The sequence below is a fragment of the Pangasianodon hypophthalmus genome, chromosome 30 (genome assembly GCF_027358585.1).
Source record: "Pangasianodon hypophthalmus isolate fPanHyp1 chromosome 30, fPanHyp1.pri, whole genome shotgun sequence".
NCBI lineage: Eukaryota > Metazoa > Chordata > Actinopteri > Siluriformes > Pangasiidae > Pangasianodon > Pangasianodon hypophthalmus.
The window spans coordinates 5,220,627-5,243,441 of record NC_069739.1 but is presented as its reverse complement, the minus strand read 5'-3'; the positions used below and the strand labels follow the sequence as shown (position 1 = coordinate 5,243,441).

Genomic DNA, 22,815 nt, shown 5'->3' with positions numbered 1-22,815 from the left:
GATGCTAGGAGTCATCTTGTCAGATTAGGGAGGCCGTCTCACCTTCCCATCGTTTCTCTTTCCGTGAGTAGTTTTTTTTTCTTTGGCTCCCACTTTTGAATTTATTTCCACTGTTTTTCACTTTTATTGTAAGCGCATAAAGGGAAGGAAAGGAAAGAAAGAGAAGGGAAAGGAGGGGAGGGGGTTCTTCATGAATAAACCTGCTTGTAGTGGATTAACAAACCAGCAGCACCCTCGCTCCCACCCTTCCTCCCTGCCTCCATCTCTCCCTCTGTGTAAACAAGTCATCAATGGCTGGAGCGTAATTGCGGCACTCGCTGGAACAAATGAAAGTAGGGAGAGGAAAGGAGAGGACGAGGGGAGAGAGAGGTGGGAAAGGAGCGTCCGGGACCTGTGGCTTCCAGTGCTGACAGTAATTGCAATCTAATTTGACGGGAAACAGCAAATTGGCCCTCTGTTCATTAGCTACCAGAAAGAGAGAGAGAGAGAAAGAGAGAGAGAGAGGGAGAGAGAGAGAGAGAGAGAGCAACTGGACAAAACAAGGGTTCCAAATCACAGACACCAAGCTATTAGCTAATATTTATCATACATGAAAAATTAGAAATGACAAAAAAAATTGTGCTCGATAACAACCAACAAGCCTGGACACTGCATACTGAGAACGGCTAACTACTCCTAGCATTTGTGGTAAACAAAGGAAAGAAAAAAAAAACCCCACAAATCACCACTTTTGTAAATAAAGAAATTTTAAGACATTTACTTAATTACTTCATGTGTCACTGTTTAACTGAATTTTTCATCTAAAATTCATTTGGTCTGGCAGCTAATGAGAACTGATGTTAGCTAGGTAGTTAGTCAGCAAACTAGCCATATATTCTTTTAGCCTTGTTTTTTTTTTTTAAAACAAAACCAAACAAAAAAAACTCACACATCCCTGAGGTAAAAATAAAACAGTCTGGTCTGACCAGCAACACAGTGCTGGCTTACCGGCTAGTCAGACCAAGCAGGATTTTTCAGCAGCTATTACTGTGTGTATTTCTGTCAAACATAGTGCTATCTAGCTCAGAAAAGCAAAAAGTTGCTCCAAATAACATGTTACAAAATAGCTCTCACTAAAATGGAACATATTTTACAATTTTAATTGTATTCAAATCATCATACAGGACACCATGTGCATGTTGTGAGGTAATTTGACTAAAACATGCCTGATAGCATAGCAGAACATTAGCAGAAGTGCTAAAAACAACAACCTAACTTGGTGTATTAGTATGTTATTCATGTTTTGATCCCTTCAAGTCGCGTGACTAAAGTTGTAAGAATGTTCTTTCTAAGCAACACGGAAAGAAAGAGGTCGAGTATAAACTAGCGAATAACTGAGGTAACTTATTTACCTCAGCTAGCATGTAGTCATTAAATCATGTATATGAGCAACTGAAATGTCTGGTGGCTGTGAAAACACAACAAAATCATTGGGAATGTCACCGTTTTCCTCTGATATGTTGGTAAATTCCTAAGAAAAGACTCTGTATATCTTAAATTAAACTAATTACACGCAACACAGGAGCCGCCATTTTGAGAAGGTCAACAACAGCTCTCTATTATTCAATTTTTTTAAGTTCTGAATACTATAAGAGTGAGGTGTTTATATGGAATCACGTCCTAAACACAGTGGATACGCAACTTTACTTGAACGCAGTGTAAAAGTCCAGCACAGACATGTGTGTGTGTGTGTGTGTTTGTGTGTTTTTGTGTGTGTTTGTAGAGGGGCTGTCGTTGCTAGCAAGAAAACCCTAGCAGTTGTAAGAATGTTCTTTCTAGGCAACTGGGAAAGAAAGAGGTCGAACATAAACTAGCGAATAACTGAGGTAACTTATTTAGCTAGCTAGCATGTAGTCATTAAATCGTGTATATGAGCAACTGAAATGTCTGGTGTTGTCATTGCTAGCAAGAAAATCCTAGAGTTGTAAGAATATTCTTTCTAGGCAACCGGGGAAGAAAGAAGTCGAGCATAAACTAGCGAATAACTGAGGTAACTTATTGCTATCATTGCTACCAAGAAAATCCTAGCAGGCAGAGAGAAAAAGTCAAATTTTACCACAAAAGCCTCTAGCAAGGCAAAATTTCAGTATAACCGGAGCTCCTGCGTTTTTTTTTTTTTTTAAACAACCAAAATCTCTCAGTCTCTTGTTTTCTACCGGCTCACAAGACCTCGGGACATGAATTCACAGGTCAAAGTTCACCTAAACAAAGCTGGTAAATGTGCGTCTTTCACATCCTTTCGCTTTCAATGAATTGACCTTTTCAGCTGAGGAAATGTTATTTTCGGATTGGTTTGAAAAGCCTAGTTTTCTGGTGTTTCCCACATTATCGTAGCAAGGGGTCAAAAATATTGGCACCTCTGATGTGTGATTGGACTCACTTGTGCAGGCGATGGAGGGAGGATCTGAGGGCGCTCGGTAGTAGCCGTCCTCGCAATCACACTTCCAAGATCCTTCTCTGTCGTTATAGCTGTGGGCAGGACAGCGCGAACACTGCAGGTCCTGCGACGAAGATTTGAAGAAGCCGCGGCCGCAGGCTGAGACAGAGATAGAAGGAGAGAGAGAGAGAGAGAGAGAGAGAGAGAAAGTTACAACCTCTTTCACAGTTGAGTTCATATGAAAAAGAGGGCAGGGTAGAACAGATCCGAGCTTGTGTTCACATCTTACAACAGCTGGTGTTTGAATCAACCTGGCCCTCTGGCATCATGAGCATGCTTGAAAAAACTCCCTCACGCTCTCTCTTTCCACACACACACACACACACACACACACACACACACACACACACACACACAGAGAGACAGAGCAGGAAGCAGAGCAGACTTTACTCAGGACTGATCATATCGATCCTCTGTAAGTTTATTTTTAAATAGCCCTCCTTCATTAAACAAGGAGAGAGATAGCGAGAAAGAGAGAGAGGGAGTGAGAGAGAGATGTCCTCTAAGCAGAGAAGAAAAACAAAGGCAAGGTTAGTGTAGAAAATAGGAAACGTAACGGGATTATTTCAGCATTTCACCTTTAGCGGGAGGAAAAAAGGACGTCCCGCAGGCAGCCCCAGATCACAGATGAAGCTCAAATTAGGGCTGGATAGCCCAAGGCGCGGTGTAAAAAAACCTCCCTCCCACGTCTCAATGACAGCGAGTCATTTGCACCACCAATTTATTTCATCAGTCCATACGGACGGTGTTTCTAATGAAGTGCCATCATAATACGAGACCCTGAGAATTACAGTGGCTACGAATTCTCTTTTCAGGGAATCTCTTTTCGAAATCCAATTTAGCGTCAACGCTCTAGAACTAAACATAATTTGATTACTGAACAGTGGCACCTCTTGTATTAAACTCCGCAGAAATGGACGCAGGGCAGGTACTAGAGAAAAAAAAAAAAAGAAACTTTTTTCCAAACTCAAATAAGCATTCGGAAAACTTGGACTGTACACCGTACCATTTACTTTGCAAAAACATATACACAAGTCTTTTAAATACTGTAATTTGCAGAATGGTATAATATCATTTTAAATGACATCATGGTCGATAATTATACAGAACTCCACACTATACAGAAGTACACTAGGAGCGATGGATCTTTCAACGGAACTATTAGTTATCTGTTCATTTTTTAACATTTTTTCCAGGTTAGTAACTAAATAAAGTAATAAAACAAAGCTAGTGCTTTTTACTAGAAATATGCTACTCTTGGACTGGCATTCTGTTCTAACAGACCTAACACACACACACACACACAGACACCAGCTGTTTGGGTCTAAAGACAGAATATGACCCCTATAAAGCCTTAAAGCATGCCTTCATTACCCAAATGGATATTTGTGCACCATTAATGATTATTACTGGTGTTCAGCATGGAGTCTATCGTGACTGTAAAATCTTCCCATTCCTTTTTTCAATCCATTTCACAGAAAAAGAAAAAAAAAAAAAACCTCCTGTGTCAAGTCTAAAATGGAAGGAGAGGTAAGAGGCCTCATCGGTTTCCCCTTTTTAACACCTCAGCACTGGAAATGGGGGGTTCTGAGGAGCAAAGTATACTCATTTCAGCTACATGAAAGCGCTGTCACTGCCTATTTAGCTCAGAGCCCCAGCCAGGCAAGGAGCGAGCTGAATAAAGACCGCTCTCCGGGCCGCTAGAGGAGAGGAGAGGAGAAAGACAGATGCGATTTTATCTCTGGTATTTCTAACCTGCGAAGCCTGGTAATTGAAAGCAGGATCTCCAGCTTAGGCAGAGGGATCTGGAAGCAGGAAGTATACGCCGGTCTTTACAGCTTTGAGCTTTAAAGATCTTGTAATTTAATAACAGCCTTATTATAATGATAATTCAATAATAATAATAATTAAAAAAAAAACGAAGGAGGTGCCACCAAGAATTACATACACGAGTTAACGTTTATCTCATGACTAAGCATCTGTTGCACAATTGTATCTGGGTGGATGGTTGAAAAAAATGAAAATGAAGTATTACACAGACTGGTGAGCCGGTTTGTAGGTTAGTCTTTGGGTGCCTAAGCCTGTGCATGAAGGCTATGAAGGATAGATCCCACATGAGCCGAGGGCTTAAGCCCCGACAGCGGTCTTCCAGCAGCTCCCTCTCTAACATGCTAAGATTAGCGCTGTCACAAATCACCAAAACAGGAGGGCTCTTAACCCGCTGACACCCGAGTTTCTTACGACCACTTGGCAGCAGGGGTGGTTTATTTTTATGTTTGAGCAATCGAGGTGTGTTTATTGCGCCGTCTGAGGAACCCAGGCATCTCTGATGTTTACACAAGCAACCTGGTGGCAAATTAAGCTCCGAAATCAATGCGAGCTCTGAAGATAGGACCGATCTCAGAGAGTCCGAGTGACAAGTACAAACAGAGACATATCTGGCTGGTGCATTCCAGGCCTGCCAACATGGCCGCCTTGGGCTAACAACTCTTGGCACGGCTAGCCATAAAAAACACACCATTGTTATGCTAACGCTGTCACTTCAGAAGATGAATGATCGGTTAGCATGTCTTCTTGTGAACGATTTATTTATATGAGGAGGGAAAAGCAAGTTTTCTTAGTTTGCTGACAGAATTATTGGCGCTCCATGACACAATGTGGCAGAATCCACTTGAGAACATGACATGTACTGTAACAACTTCAGAACGAGGAAAGCTGGGACACCGTTAGCTAACTTGACACGGTGATAAAAACAAGCACTTAAGTATATTACATAAGTATTCAGTATAAAGATACTCCAGGAGGTGCTTGCTCTTTCCTGTCGTCTTCTGAAACCAAAACAAAAGCATTATTGGCCGAGTTTAAAATGTAGACCAATAAAAAATAGACGTGATTTTCCGTGGGTTTTGGATAAGTTACTGAGTTTCTAGCACAGGAAAAGTGTATGTGCGTTATGGTCATGTGACCTACTATTGCTCAAACAGAATTCGTGTATATACTTGTATTAAAATTAGGTGTATACAGTATGTAGTACATACAGAATTTTTATCATAAAGACACGTGAATTACTTTAGTTAGCCTCGAGGGTTAAACAGAACGAGACGAGTAGAGATTACAGAAGTCTTGGCAAAGCTCTCCAAAGCCAGGACTGTAATATTCCTTCTGGTGGTCAAGCCTTTGGTTTGAGTCACGGCGACAAACACAGTGTCTTAGTCAGGATTTTGCTATTCGTGGCCCTGACTGAAGAAGAAAGCCTCACAATCTGGCCACGATAGAAAAATGAGAAATGGCTCAAACCAAAGAAAATGTTTCAATGAGATTCCGCATGGTCTTTTAGACAAAGCAGCGCTATCTCCTTTGGACACACAGCTGAGAAAAAAAATGGAGTTCTGAAGGGGGTGAGGATACAGTTTGAGGGTTTTTTGTGTTGAGTTTCTTGGCATTCCTGAACACACCGAACGTAGAAAGAGGCTGAAAGATGGACAGAGGATGGATGAGCCTTTCCACCGGAGTTGGCACTTCATGACAGATAGACATATCGCCTCCTGTGGCCATAACAGATGATAATTATTTCTAATATCCTTATTTGACAGGCTGGCACCTTCAGTGTTATTTTGGGTTGTCAGATGATCGTGTGATGATTGACAGACTATTTTGCCCAGGTGGCCTGCAGCAACATTGTCATTACACCACAGTTTTTTTTTTTCTTTCAGGAAACCCAAAAAAAACAAAAACAAAAAAAACAACATAATTCGAGAGATGTTTATCCTGCTCCACTTGGTACCATGGCTGTAATCTACCATTAGCCCAACTGGAAGTGTTTAATTCCTCACTAAGAAGCTGCTATCGAGCTCGTCCTAATCTCCAGCGAGTCCGCACATCAAAGTTGGCCCATCAGGAGCTCATTTGTATGATTGATCCGGCACTTTGTGCAAAAAAAAAAAAAAAAAAAAAGACTAAATCAAATACAGTCGCTTGCACAGCCACAGGAAGCAGACGGACCTCTGATGGCTATTTCCCTACAGGGCATTCATGTCAAGTCAAGGTCGCTGATTTGACATTCAGCCAGCCGTCTTGGCACATTTACATTGGAAATTTGCTTTGGTGAAAAGAAAGCCAGGCAGCACTGACGACTGGAGCGATAGAGACAGAGAAAGAGTGAAAGGAGAGCTACAGCTGACGTCCGTTTCAGGAAAAAAAAAAACAGCATGATAAAGTAAAAGAGGTGATTTCGTGTTCTTAAATGTGTCTGGAAACAGCGCCGTCCCTGCTGTGGCACTCATTTCAGCCACAACGATAGGAAAACGACTTTATAAATATCGACTCTGCTATCATAACCTCTGCTTTGCACAGAGCTTGACCTACATTTTATGCCTCTCCTCTTCCCTATGCTCTTTTTTTCTCTTTCCCTTAGAGCCTGCACTGTATTTGTTTAATAGTTGATATCAAGTTTAAATATTCTCAATTCTCGGTAGAATTTTACGTGAGTGACATTAAAACTGCACCCTTTGTGCCACCTGGGATTTGGACATTATTACCCATGACTCCTTTGGGTGTTGACTAACTTCTGGCTACTATTACGTGATTGCAGAATAAGATCTGACATGTTCACTAGCGCAATTCCCCTTTACTTGCACCATTTATTCCTTGTAACTCTTATAATTTCTGATAGCAACACCTGTGTTTCTTTGATTATATCAACCTGGATGAAGTGAGGCAACACCTTGTAAAATGAAGAAAAAGCTCAGCACCTTACACCCCAACTAAGAAACAGGCTTCATACTTCCAGGCAGTTTAATCTGGCCTCTCCAGAAGATGAGGTAAGTCCAAAAGCTCAGAGGAGGGTAGGAGGGACCAAAAAAATAAAAAAATAAAAAAACCACCTAAAAAAAATAAATAAATAAAAAAGCCACACACCAGAGCGGGGATTCAGTTTCTTGCTCCGAATGCCCGTTCCAGACACCTCCACCCCGACCTCAGAATGAAGGAGCTTTGGGTGTAAAGTACAAAATGATACACTGAGTGAAAAAAAAAAGCAGGGTGAGGATTGCCAAAATGGCGGATTAAGTGGTTAAAAGACGGATCATGTTCGGGCTAATTCGGCCACAACCCTTCGCATTAGCTATGAGAGAACGGGCTACATGCACACAAACCGCCCATTCATGGCTGCTACCTAGGCTGAGCGACGGATAAGTAGCTTTCTGCCGAGAAACAAAGAGAAGATTAGCATTCTCTTACACTAAGAGGGAGAAGGACACTTTGAGACGATGCAGTCTGAATGTGGAAAACCTGAGATACAGTGAAAGAAAGAAAGAAAGAACGAAATATATAGGCTTGGGGTTTGCAAATCTTCCACCTTCCTGTAATCAAAAAATCAACTGAACTAACCAGAGAAAAAATTTCTAAAGAATTTTTTTTGAGTCAGAAGAGAAACTCCTGAGATCCTGCGTTTTAAATTGCACCAGTTGTCAAAGGTATGTATTAGCGATAAAGCCACAAGACAACATAAGTTTTTTCGGTTTTCCAAAAAAGACCTCTTAATCTTATGTAACACAGCAGTTGAACATCAGCTCGCATTCGTTCCTGACACTTGGATTTGTGTTGGCCTGACGTGTTGGCCCCGGCTGCCAAAAAATTAATCTTCTAACCCGTTCCTTATTATTCAAGTGTTGGCTACAGAGAAAGGAGATTCGATTAGGAACTCCAACACAATTGCGATGGAAATCTAGTGTTACGGATGCAACTGGGTGGCCCGCTACAACCGCCAGATGTTCGTTGGGTCACACTATGGCACGAATTAAAATGACCCGTGGAAATCTGACCGACTTTACAAGTCCTAAGCTACATGTAATTAATATCTCCAATAGTGAGTGGACTATACTGAAACGAAATGTGCATTGCCTGAGATGACCTGGCCAAATGTGTAACATCTGTAATTTCTCTCTCTTCCCAGAGCAGCTGATGTGTTGCACACATCTTTAGGAATGGAAAAGAAATGATGCTTCTGCATTAAATCAGTTACACTGCATATAATTTATTGGAGGTTTATTGGCACGCTGCATGTACGTAGACAAAGAGGGACAAAATTCATGAACACTCCTGTGAATGAATCAGTCCTCATGAATTCATTTGTCTCCCTGATGAAAAGGATGTCCCTGCCAAAGTTCCTATAAAGAAACAGTTTGGCCAAAAAAAAAAAAAAGGCCAAAGTTTGCTTTTTTTTGGTTTTGCATTGGAGCTAAAAAGAAAAGAAATCTTACAGCTACCCCAAACGACATTGCATTTGTAGAGCAACAGTTTTAAAAGTAGCAAGATAAGGTTGCATTTAAAAAAAAAAAAAAAAAGATATTTTAATCCAAATTAAACCAGGTTCGAAATTCGGCATGAAGCGAAAGCAACCAACACCAGAAGCAAATGTGTCCTTCATATCTCCCGTCCTTTCCCCTTCAGTGAATAGCAGCTTTTTATTATCTGCTGCTTTAGCTAAAAAGGCAGAAAAGTGTTACTTCCAGGTGTCTCCTGTAATTGCTCCAGTAAGGCATCAGAAATTGCAAATGCGACAGCTAAACAATAAATTTTGGCACCTCTGTGATTTATCAAAGAGTCTTACAAACCACAAAATTAAAGCAGCAAACTTTAGACACCCTACATTTGGAGTAAGTGGAAATTTGCACGTTGAATTGTTATCCAAACTATTCCGAAAATATGTGTGTTGAAACCGTAGTTAAAGGACTACAATGAAAGCAAAGCTGCTGCTGATAACAGAAAAAGAGAGGGAGGAAGAAAGAGAGATGAAAGGCATTAGATGAAAAAGGGTCATCAGTTATTCAGCGTATAAAAGAGACATGAACCCAAAGGTCTGGACAGCCAAAGGCTCTATGACCACAACTAATCAGCTCTAAGACCATGCAGCATCAGTGCTACATACACCAGTTCTACACACACACACGCACACACACACGCACACACACACGCACACACACACGCACACACACACATGCACACACACAGCTGTAGCAGAGGTGACTAAGCAAAAGAAGAGTGACAAACTATCATTATAGTGCCACACATACACCGTGGCCTACTCTTCCATTTTCTCTCTCTCTCGCTCTCTCACACACACACACACACACACACACACACACACGCACACACACGCCTGCCGATCTCTCCCTGCATGAGGTCTGGAGGCCAATCGATCAGCCACCGAATCAAATTCCCAGATCCGTTCCGAGCTACAGTGCAAACAAATTCACGCGTTTATTGATAACGATAATCAACTTGCTCAACAAGCGCTGTTTCGTGTCTCGGTGCTGTTTCTGTACATTAAATTATCCAGGAATATTAATAAACGGCGCACTGCGGGGAAGGAAAAGATCGTGGACTTTATTATTTATTCGTTTATTTATCAGTCAAGCCTGCGATACGCTAATCAGCCATAATTCTTCTTGTTTTCTGTCTTTCGTTCAATTCAGTGTTATTTTTATAGCACTTTTAACAATAGACATTGTCACAAAGCAGCTTTACAGAGATCAGGATGGAGATTTAGTTCACTAATGAAAAAACCAGAGACAGCCGTGGCAAGGAAAAACTTCCTGAGACGAACCCTTTGAAGAACCAGACTCAAAAGGAAACACTGACCTCGGATCATGGGACTATAAATCATTACTCTTCTATGGCTGTATGCTATAAAGTCAAAAAAGTGTGTTGAAAGGATGTTCAGTATGAGCGGGTTGTAAATAATTGTCTTTACGATTATAGCAGCAGCTCTTATGCACAAATGTCCAGGAGAGAGAAGAAGAAGAAAGGGTGAGACTTGCATATTGTTGTTGGAAAAAATATATATATTGTTCAAAATGACCATAAGTCAATCTTTAATCATGACACATTACAGTTTCCTTCTATATTGCAAGGCATATGGCAATGTATAGCAGCATAATCTTTGTATAATAATTTTTGTCCTCATTGACTTACTTTATTCTAATGTAAACCCCTCCTTCTTTTTGGAGTTTTATCTGTTCCTCATTTACACACAGCATGCACAAACTTAACACTTCGGAGTGTAATTTTTTTTTAGCAAAACCACAAAACACAGGCTCTTTTAACGACAAACCCACTGAGTCTCTCTCATAAACATACATAATGAGAAATGTGCCGTAATGAGTGAGGATTCTTAGTGAACAAAAAAAAAAAAAAAGTCTTTCTTTTTTTTTTTCCACTGAAGTGGCACTGATGTGTAAATAAAGATAACTGAATAGTCTGATTACACACAAACGCGCTTTTTTCCTGTGATGTTTTGCTTATTCCGTTTTTATAATGATGGCTTCAAAGCTCAATTTTTCATAAGAGAAAACACACAATCTATTTCTAGGGAGAAGAGAAAAAAAAATTCCATTTTATAAAGGTAAATGCTTAAATATGCAGTAGGACTTGCCACATAATTTAAGCAGCAAGTAAACAACCTTAATAAAATGAATGAAATAAATTGTAATGCCGCAAGTTCACTAAAAGGCATTTGAAAGTAAATATCGATTGCATAAACACTAATGCACTGGAGTCATAAAACAACCGTTGTTTAGGACCATTAATCATCGCAGCACGGGAAGACATAACCTAATGCTCTTCTTCATTCATGCAAGGTTTTGCTGACATTAAGATGTACTTTATCAGTGCAAAGCATTACATAATTCTGTCGAAGGCAGGAAGTGATTTAGAGCGCATTTATCATTTGGTGTGTGTGAGACTGCCGGCATATTTCCATCCAAATGTTGGGCATATTTTGAGAAAATGTGATTTGTGTACTTCCATCACATAATGTTTTGTATATTTGTCTGAGCCAGCTAGTCAAAGGAGCACTGGATGCCATGGTATAGCTTATTTTTAAAAGATTTTTATCAATAACTTTTATAAAATTGTCTCTATTTAGGTTTAAGTCTCAATAAACTAAAAATAAAAAAAACTTTAAGTACATCCCGAGTCTGAATCACATTTGTTACATCCAGTAAAAGCTAGCTAGAACAGAAAGCTAAAGGATGCCATTATTTTAATATACTCCTTAGTGATACTTAATACTAATTTAAAATACATGGGTTTTAATATTATTTAAAATACAAGTGTTTTATTACACTACATGCATAGCTAAAGGTAGCTGTGGCTGATAAATATTTTGCTAGCTTCATAGCACTGAATCCTAAACAGTATGTCACAGAGGTGCCATTACTTACTACTACTTAATGATATTTAGTACTATATTATTATACTGTTTAAAATACACCACAGGTACTTAGAACTATTTTAATATACTACATACAGTATACATCGCCACAGACAGGATACAAGATATGGATGCTAAATGTTTTGCTAGCTAGCTAGCAGAAAATGCCAAACGATATATCTCTCAGCAGAGGTGGCATCACTTTAATATACTATTTTCTGCTACTTATTACTATGTTACTCTAAACTTTAATAAAGCTATATTTATAACTCTAATCTTTAAAAGTTACTTATGGTGCGTTCAATTCATGTCGGAAAGACTGTATATACGAGTTGAACACACACCACAAAGTCGTAATTACGAGGGAGAAATTCGTGATTTTCTTTGAGCTCCGAGTTTCCGAGTAGGGGGCGTGTCAGTAAGAAAACACAGTGAAATTCGAAGGATCTGTAGTTGTCCGTAGTTGACGGTGAATTTGTTGAAATTGAATAGGTATTATACGATATACGATAGTATAATGTACAATTACGATATAATCATTATGTAACGATAAAGTTTACAGTAGCTTCATAAAATTGATTAAAAGCATAAAAAAGCAAAACACACCTGACACATTCTTTGTTCTTCATTTTCTAGAAGTAGACTTTAAAAACCCTGCTGTATTTTTTTGTAGTTAATTAAGAGAAGATACACCACCATCTTGCTCCAACCAAAGTAACCTGAACGCACCTGACGTCTTAAATACGACTTCCAAACTCGCAAATACGAAATTCCCAGGAGGACTTGAACGCACAGTTAGAACTGATAGCCACAGGAAGCGACAAGATTTTAAATGTTTGCTAAGTTGCTAGCTAGCCATCAATGCTAAACAACAAAAGAAACTTTGTGCTAATTACTTTTATAGTATATTGTTTGAAACACAGTATAGCCACAGATGGTTACTAAGAGGCAGTTATTTTAAACATTTGCTAGCTATATGCTAAACAATTTGCCCCACGGGTAGCATTATTTTAATAAACAACTTTGCGGTAAAATATATAGTACTCCATACTGTACATAACCACAGATATTGACAAGCTGTGGATGCTAAACATGTTGCTAGCTTGACTAAACTGATCAATAAATGTCTGAGATTTCCCTTTTGGCTTGCTGTTTTTTTTATTCTCTTAAAAATAACTTGCATTTGGTAGCAGCTGGATTTGGGTTTGCAAGCTAGCTAGCTTTACCGCTACTTCTTACTTAGTCACAAACTATTGCTGTCAAACACTTTGCTTGCTAGCACTATATATTAAAAGTGCATTTACCACAGCTGGAGTATTATTTTAATATTCTACTATTTTATTATACTACATTCATAGCCACAGACAGAGACAAAATGTAGATGCTAAACATGTTTCTGTCTAGCTAACACTGAATGTTGCTAGCTAGCTCTACCACAGGTGGTGTTTCGCTTTAATAAACTACTTACTTAGCCACATTGAGCATAGCGTTTTAACATTAGAGTACAGTATTTAATATTATAGTCAGAGTGCCTTAGATGCTAAATGCTGGCAATTTAATACATCCAGAATTTTTTTACATATTTACTTATTATTATTATTATTATTATTATTATCATCATTATTATTATTTTAACATATCTTCTATTAAACCAGCTGAGGCTATTGTCATCATTATACTTCAGCCCCTATTGTGAGAAACCTACAGAAAAAGAACAGGACAGATGGATGCTATGATAAGACTGATGAGAAATCAAATGACATGGCTGACGAGATAAAAAAAAAGCAGGCACCTCTCTGGCATTTCTCGGATAATGGCATGATTTTTTTCGCCATTGCTTGGTCTTTTGAGGTCAGTGAATATCAACTTCACTTGAGCATGTTTGCTTGCAATGTGTTTCGGACAATGCAATGACAGCTCGCTGCCAGGCTGGAAGATAAATGAGGTGGCCGGTCGACCTTTGACTTGCCTAAGGAGTGACCCCCGTGACCCCTCCTGCTTCAAAACAAAGACCCCCTACCTTCTTCTACCCCCCGGCAATGCTAACGCATCCTGACATCTCCATCACAAACACACAAACACACACAAAAGGCTTGGATACCTTTTCCTGAAGCTTGACGACAAACCCATTGGCTTTCACAGCCGTCTCTTACCTGTCTAAACATTCTCCACACAGACACACACACACTTGGGTAGGCTTACTAACTTTCCCCCGTCACACCACCACACACCCTCACCCACACACACATCCATTTGTCTTTTCTGTAATTGCTTGCTGTCTGTCCGGGGGAGAGGATGGCACAGATCTCCATTTAAGCATTAATGCTGCAAGTGTCCACCTAAGCATTCATGCTATATGCATTTCTTTAGTGTACAAGTCCATTTAGGCGGGCCCGCATGTGTATAAGTGTGTACATATCTATCTGTGTGTGTGTGTGTGTTAAGAGCAGCTTTAACCCTGAGGTGAAAGTGATATGTGAGCAGCTTGAGGGTCTTTAGCTCTGGCTGAGCGGCAGTGAGGGCCCTGTTGTCAGAGTTTCCCTCCTCAGAGAACGCAGGCCTGGCACCTCAATCTCCCGCTAAGAACAAAATCAATAACTTATTACATAACCTCACACTTTTCTCCGTTTACACTCCCAAAGATAAAAACCCACAGAGGGACAGGAAGCACACCTTTGTTCCACAGAGGGAATAAATACATTCATTTGCTATTTAAAAAAAAAAAAAGTGTACTTAAACAATAATGAAGTGCTTCTGAATTTGCTAGCCAAATTCTCCATCTGAACCTTTGAGTGTCGATGTGCTGAGTAAGGATTCCCGAAGCCTGTCGCGTTTGAGTTGCAAAAAGCTGTTTGTTCCATGTCCATAGATTGAAAATCTACACCACTGAGAAGCAGATCGATAACTCACACCGGGTCTGACTTGTTTGAACCACGGCGCTACAGATTCATATCATATCACATCGCAAGAACCTGCTAGTCAAAGCTAGTTAAATTGCCTGAGGAGAGTAAATCTCTGTAAAAATGCAGCTTTTTTTTTTTTCCATCACTCAGGTGTTTAGTCTGTCCCTGGCAGCCCAAGGCAGCGGCTAGATGTGGATGCTAAACACTTTTCTAGCTAGCTAACACTGAATATCAAACATGTATTCTCTCTCTTTACTTTGCTAGCTAGCAAAACAAGGTTGATTTTCTCTCCTTAGGCAGCTTGACTAGCTTTGACTAGTAGGTTTTTTGCTATGTGATATGATATGAATGTGTAGTGCCATTGACAAGATGTGGATGCTAAACACTATATTAATTAATAACCTACTTACTTAGCTAGCCAGGATTGAATCTGTGGACATTTACTAAAGCTGGTGTCTTATTTTAAAACTGTACTCAGTACTTAGTACTACTTAGATTGAAATCCCACACCACTGAGAAGCAGACTGAAAAGTTTTGACCATCGGATTCATATCATATCATATAGCGAAAACCTGCTAGTCAAGGAGGGGGGGAAAAATCCACCCCAAGCTCTGCAAGAATGCAGCCTTTTTTGTCATCCGTCAGGCATTGAGTCCGTCTCTGACAGCCGCGGAGCCTGCAGCGTCCCTCCTGAGGAACTTCCCTCCGTTTGAATAATGGAGATCACTTAGGTTTTGCCAGTGGATGGCTGTTTCCAGCCGTCGAGTTAACACCTGATCAATCAGCTAAATGTCACAGCTCAGAAACAATCCCCCCCTACTCCTACAGCCCCACTCATCCCTCATCCTCATTCACCACGTCCTGCTGGGCAGCGTTTAAAATCCAAGGAGCGGCCTTGCCCGAGTGTTAGCCTAGCCTAGCCTCCCCTCACCTCTTCCGCTATTGTGTGTTATTATAGCTCCACAGAAAGCTGCCTTCCACCCCCCACCCCCTCTCCACCCCCTTTGGGGGGGTTGAAGAAGCCATCCATCATGTTTTGACTAACTTCTGTCCACCTCCCTGACAGATCAGCCGAGACGGATGATCTTCTTACAGATGACAGCCACGCAGTGCTAACTTCCCCATTAGCATTTTAGCAAATGTTGCATAGGAAAAAGGCAAACAGTAGAGCTTTGCTTTTGCACGCACGATGGGTCAATTGGCAGTCATTCCCCAGCTATGCTGCACGGCTCAAGATGAAATTATGTGACGTGCTAAAATTGAGCAACGTGCATTCCAAAGATTGCTCGCGAAAAAAAAAGAGAAAACAAAGACCGCAATGTCTCTCTATAAGGGCCTTTTCACTGGGGTTAAGGAACGCAGTGTCTCAATTTTCTCAGCATGGACACTGGTGAAACAGCGCACTGCAAATGAATGACCACTATTTTTGCCTGGCTCTATGCAAAATAAACCCAGAACATTTCACATTGCTTCTTTTCAACGCCGCCAGCGCTGAGGATTCCTAGCAGTAGGCGGCATGGGTTAAATCTTGTTATTGCGGAAAAAAAACTAGAGAGATGGCGAGAAAGAAGGGGAGAGAAATGAAAGACGGACAGTTGCCACCCACTCCAGCACAGGTGATGAATGAGAAGATCACAGCACACGTTTGGGAGGAGGCCTGCAGCGCACACGGAGGAACCCGTCTCGAATGACATGACGGACAGGACGCCTGAATTACAGCTATGCTGCTTTGAAAAAAAAAAAAAAAACAGACATAAGTGCATAAAATGCAGTGCAGATATTAAAATGTAACAGGGGGTGTTAAAAAAAAAACAGGCTCTAGAAAGCCTCAGGGCCAGAGAGTTCTCTCGGGATGGACAGAGTCAGAAACGGAAGACAAAGAGAAATAGAGATAGAGATGGGACCTCCATATTAAACAGGGCTCTGTCTCTCAGAAGATACTGCAGACTGAAGAGGAGGAGAAATAAGAAGTACGCTGGTACTTCTCAGCCTTTTCAGAACTCTGGGGAAACACTGAGCAGGGCAATTTAATACCAGGAGAAATGGCTGGGACCAAGAATGCTGACGCAGCACTCCTGCGCTCATTTTATTTAGATTAACTGCGCCTGTAATATCGCCGACGCTCGAGTCGGCAGCCCAGTGAAACTCATAACGCGACAATGTGGAGGGCATGTTGTGGAGGGCAATTGGTTTCTTCTTTTGGAGCTGTGGTGCTTTAAAAAAATGGGAGGCATGTCAGGAGTTTGTGAAGTTTTTTTTTCTGACCAAAACTTCCTACCGAAGGGGGTCAAACAGTGAAGCTTTGCTCTTATTTTACATCAACTTCATCATAAAATCAAGGCATTTTTGTCACCCTAGCTCTTTCACTGTTTGCGCAAAGAACTTAAAAGACCCCCATTATTACCCTGGATACATGCCAAATAATTCAAATTACAAAGTAGCACCCTCACATCTCCGGACTTGGCTTTGCCTTTTGGCTTTTCTGACTGGCTTTCAGCTCTAAAATAACCTCTCAACGGGGCACCGCAATAGGGGCTTCTGCTTTTTGATCATGTAATTGCATTGTAGAGCACTCTTCACACGCTAACTTAATGATGCAGACCCAGACGTGTATGTACGGCGTAAAAGCCATCTGAGCCATCCTCCAATATTTCTGATGAAGCGTTGTTCTTCGCCACACTTGATAAGCCACAGAGTAGGCACCGGCACGGTGGCCCAATTTGCACATGAAAGGCTTCGTCGAGCAAAGCAAGGCCACTTAAACGAAGTAAAACTAAGTGATCCTCTTTGAGCCCTCGCCAGTTCTTGTATTTCGAGTCAGGAGGAAGGGAAAAACTGATGCCAAGGGATGACCCCCCTATTACGGGTGAGGCAATGGTATCAACCCTGACTGCCTTTCCTGTAAGGAGCCTAAAGATGTGGAATGCCCGTTGTTTGTTTTCTCCTCTCCGTCAGGGACAATTCAGAGACACACGGAGTGACCAGCTGGACTTCCTCCAGGGTTGGGGATTTCGTGAGTGATTGACTTGGCCTTAAGCCAGATAGCAGGAGACAGAAAGACAGAGCGTTGTTGAAGAGCAGAGAGCCAGACTCAAGTGCAAGTCATCGTTTAATCCCAATACCAACACAACCACCACTATAATTTAAGAGCTTGCTAATCAAACAATTAACTGGATCCCCTATTATTATGCCACGGATATATGCCTCCAGATTTAATCCTTCATTATTATTCCTGTCAAATATCATGCTTCTTTATTTCTCTCTTCCACTCCTGGGCCTCTTTTTTCTGCTTTGGTTCTTTCGTCTTGCACGGATAAGCAGAGCCGTTTGCAAAATGAATCGGAATTCTTTTTTCAGAAAGAGGTGCCATATTACTGGACTGAGACTCGTCAAATAATTAGAAGCGCAATTTCCTTTGCCAAATGGACCCATGAATAAGCTACATAATAACCTAATGTACATAATAATACCTTAATATTACACTATTGTCCAATCAGGCATGAGGTTAATCAATGAGGTTCTAATACAGAATTTCCCATAAGGACAGGAAGCGGCAGCTTGCATACTTACGTTCACAAGAGTCCCCTTTCTGATGAAACCCGGCCTTGCAGATACATTTTCCAATCGGCACAAGCCACTCGCCCTCGGCACTGCAGTGCATCTTGGGAGAGTTGTCGGCCTCCTCCTCGGCGTCGCTGACACACGTTCCCTCGACCTCGACGAGCGAGGAAAACTCAGATCCCGTGACGGTGTCCGGGAACGTGGCCAGGTTCTCGATGATGGACCAGCACTTCTTGTAGTAAACTTTGACCGAGACGAGAGCGATGCATGCTCCAACGTCCTGGAAGGCCAAGTAGAAGCCTCTGCGCGAGAGCGGCCCGATGATCCGCACCTCCGTGTTCAGCTTCATTTTCCTCTCACCCAGATCGCCCTGTGTGAAGCTCTCATCCGCCGCGATGGTGTCTATTTTCACATACTGGCTCTCGCGGATATTCCTGCCCATCTCAGCGTCCGTCTCCTGGTAGTACAAGTTGAACGTTTCCTTGCACGTTCCCACCACACCGGGCAGGCTATTACAGTCCCGCAGTGTGAATTTCAGCTCCACGAAAATCCTCTGAGCATCGCCCTTTTCGATCCAGTTAGTCCGAAGCCAATTGTTTTGATTCGGTTCCATCACCTGGCACACCTGATACGTGCGAATTGGGGTGAAGTTCTCATCCAGCCCGCTGATCTCTTCCCACTGGAAAAGGCAAAGCAAATAAAAAATTGATCACTGTACATATTTATTATCTTCATGCTTTAACAGAAAGTGTTCCCAAGTCAAATATTGTTGCAAAAAATTTAAAAATCTATTATAATACTCCAAATCATAAAATACATGTTGCTAGAAAAGTTTTAGAATTTGACTCTTATTAGTTTTAACTGCTGGAGAAAAATTGAGACCTGGAATAAATAATCCAGCAGGAAAGAAAGAATAAACAAATAAAACATTGTCTAAGAACTTTTTTCAATATACACTGGGTCAAGCAAGAGTGCCTCAGCCAAGAAGAAATCAGAAGTTAAAAAAAAAGAAAGAAAAAGAAAAAGAAGGAAATTGAAAAAAACAATACAACTACGAGAGAAAAATCAAGGAGAAATATTCCAAGGGTGAGAAACAAACAGTGGTCCGATAGCTTTTTTTTTTTTTTTTTTTTTTTTAACATAGTACGAGTGTCTGGGCCGAAAAGAAAATCAAAATAATATATATATAAAAAAGAATTTGATTGAAATAAATAATAATAAATAATAACTTCTGGAATAATAATATCAGCTAGAAGATTATAGTTTATTATAAAAGCATATGAACCACAAAGTAGAAAATGAGTTCTGGGCAAAAGAATACAGACCTAGTCGATGTCTGAAATAAACTAAAGAGAAATGGGGGAAATAATGGACCTAACAAAGGAGTAGGCCACTTATTATTATTATTATTATTATTATTATTATTGCATATTTCAAAAATAATAAAAATTAAGTAGTAATATAATCAAGAAAAAAAAATCTAGTCCAACTTTGAAAGAACAGTCTAGAGTACGCCTTAAAAAATTCCTAAAGCATTGACAATTTGGAAACTTGAATATTTTACGGACTGCACACGTCTACGTGTGTATCGTTCACATTCTCTCGCTCTGATCCAGTCAACAATACTATAGAGATCAAATGAGCATCTGAAAGATCAGATAAGGAATAATCCCATGCTGATCTCTGAAGTTCAACCCGGGATGGTTGAAGACTCACCCCGTTCGGAGGAGACGCTACCCACTCCATCTCAGTCTGCTGTGCCTTTGAGTCCAGCAGGATCACTGCCCGGGAAAAAGACATGGACACAGACACGGACACAGAGAGGAATTAATGCTTCAATATCAAAACTTCTCCATTTGAGAGACAGAGACAGATAGAGAGAAAGAGACAGAGAGAAAGAGAGAAAGAGAGAGAGGGGGCTTACAGGGGCTCCCCAACAAGCACCAGTGACAGAAAACATCTACTGAAATAACAAATCATGACCTGTGTCTGTATGCATGTGTGTGTCTGTGGGTATGAGTGTGTGTGTTGTAGCTGAGCGTGTGTAAACACGCTGTTGTGCTTAGAGCCTTAAACAAGGAGCTGAATTAACATGCCATGATTACAAAAGCCAATCTGACAATCCAAACACTGAATTTTGCTCTTGGCATGTTTTTGGGAAATGAGATTGGAGAAAAAAAAAAAAAAAACGTGCCAAGGTTTATCTTCATAGATAAAACAGGAGTCTAAATGAAGGCATAAGCACAAACAGCAGTGGAGTGAGGGAAAAAAGTGATGTGAGATATACACTCAGTAGGTATAGCACAGACGACCTAATTCTACACACTGCTTGCTGGTAATTGAAATGCATATGCGGTGCGCATTTATCGAGTGGGACTGGAAATGAAGAGTGGGAGAAGGCAGAGGTGATTTAGGGGCTGTTTTTTTTTTTTTTGGGGGGGGGAGGTATATTTGAGGTTTAGGCATATTAATATATATATATATATATATATATTAATATATATATATATATGTACATGGAGAGAGAGAGAGACAGAGAGATGTTTATGCGCCGCGGCGCGACAAATTGAAACACACACACAACAAAATTCTTTAAAAATTACAGATTACACCAATACTAACAAATGCTACATATACACATATATAGTCTCTCTCTCTTTATACATATATACATATATACATATGTGTGTATATATATATATTAATTTGACGTATAGACATATAGCCTAAGGTGCGCCGTTTGCGCTTTTACGCACACCCGTTGGACATTTTCAAGTTATTAATTAGTCATCATCCTTCATATTCTCTATAAATATATCCATTATCCATCTCTCCCCAAATTCCACCGCTAAAGCACAGCGAGCACAAGCAGTTTAGTTGTGCGACAGTAACACACTGTGGCAGGTTTTTAGCACTCGGGTCTGATCCGACAATTAAAGAAGGAAAAAATATTCAGGATTCAGGACATTGCGGATGAAAAAAAAAGACAAAAAGATTGCATATTGCATATCTATCTATCTATATATATATATATATACATTTTTTTTAAATAGTAATAATAATAATGAGCTCTGGATTATCCAAAGAAGAAAATAACTCGTAAATACAGAGTGAGCAGCGGTGACCCGCTGCGCGCGGACATATCGGGCTGCTCAATACTGCAATAGTGCAAGTTCTCCAGTATCCAAACGCGCATCAGTGCGACACCGCAACACCGTATCCAGCTCGTTCCAATCCGACACCGCGTGCGTGCGTGCGTGTGTGCGTGCGTGTGTGTGCCAGTCAGCGCGTGCATTCAGTACCAACTCTCCGTCTCCACGCTCGCGCGCCTCTCGTGACTTCTCCGCTCTCCTCTCCGCGGAAACTTTCTGTCTTTTTTTTTTTTTTCTCCCATCACTTACCCTCTCTGGCGCTCTGCGCTAATCCGGCGCTCGCGTAAAAGCACACGCGGAGGCAGAATAGAGTCCACAGGCGGCCGAGCATGGTCATGGTGCGGGCTTTGGTTGGACCGAGAGCAGCTCGAGACGAGAAATAGAGGGAGGGGATTAAAAAAAAAAGAAGGAAGAGAGCGCGCGCTTATATCCGTTGCCTTGCCATGGACGACGCTGCCACAGCCACCGGCTCTGAGTGAGAGCAACACGAGTGTCTCAGTCAAATAGAGGCGGAGGGGGCGGAGCTAGGGCGGGGCCAGGAGCGCTGCCAATCAACTGGAGTGACTGCAGGAAAGGGGCGGGATTTCGGGGGAAAAAAAACTTTGACATGTAAACAAACACAGTGAAAACGTTATTATACATTATTTTATATATAACTGTATTCTATAAAATAGCCCTAACACATGACATGATAATATTTATGAAGAATACTATAAAAATTGTATATATATATATATATATATATATATATATATATATATGTGTGTGTGTGTGTGTGTGTGTGTGTGTGTGTAAGAAACTGGAACAGACTATTGTGTTTATAATAACTTTTAAAATATATATATATTTTTCAAAATTATATAAGTTTTATTGTGTTTTCTTGTCTGGTAATGTGGACATATATACAATGTACTGTATTTATTTTTATTATTTGCTTTTTATTATACGTTGTTTAGAATATAATGTTAAAATTTCATTCATTATTAATATTATACAGCACATTGTTTTATTATATTTAAGTGATGTTATGATGTTAACATAAGTAATTGCAACACTATACTTATATACTATATTTATATTTAAATATATATAAGACCAGAAAACATAATAAAAAAAAAAATCAGTAATACATAAATTAAATTCTTTTTCAAAAATATTGACAAAAACATGACAGTCTGTTGCACTTTCTCTAGTAATTTTATATTTATATTTTAATATCTGTATTTATATTTATTTACATTGTTTCATTATTTTTATATTTGTATTTATTTTTTTCATTATTTTTTAAAATCTTTTTTAAATCTTTTTTAAATCATGTGTCATTTCTTGTCCGGTACAGGTATACACTGTGCATGTGTGTGTGTGTGTGTGTGTGTGTGTGTGTTGTTGTGTCATTGTTGTGTGTTGATGTTCCACATGTGGACATTTTAAGGTAGTACATGTGGTTTTATTTTTTCCACATGATTATTTTATTGTATATTTGCACATGTTAATTTTTCATATGTAGGA

The 22,815-nt window shown here is 40.2% G+C and overlaps 1 protein-coding gene across 7 annotated transcripts in view; it reads right to left on the bottom strand.

Annotated features, from left to right (window-relative positions):
• The window catches only part of epha7 (eph receptor A7), a 77,852-nt gene extending 56,068 nt beyond the window's left edge, over positions 1-21,784 (bottom strand). For all 7 annotated transcript variants that reach the window (XM_053231746.1, XM_053231750.1, XM_053231747.1 and 4 more), the window contains exons 1-4: positions 21,556-21,784; positions 19,871-19,935; positions 18,164-18,833; positions 2,420-2,575 (exon numbers count right to left, since the gene is read on the bottom strand). In XM_053231746.1, coding sequence (XP_053087721.1) covers positions 2,420-2,575; positions 18,164-18,833; positions 19,871-19,935; positions 21,556-21,643 — 979 coding nt within the window. In that variant the 5' untranslated portion in view covers positions 21,644-21,784. The remainder of the gene's footprint in view (positions 1-2,419; positions 2,576-18,163; positions 18,834-19,870; positions 19,936-21,555) is intronic.
• Positions 21,785-22,815: the final 1,031 nt, after the last annotated feature.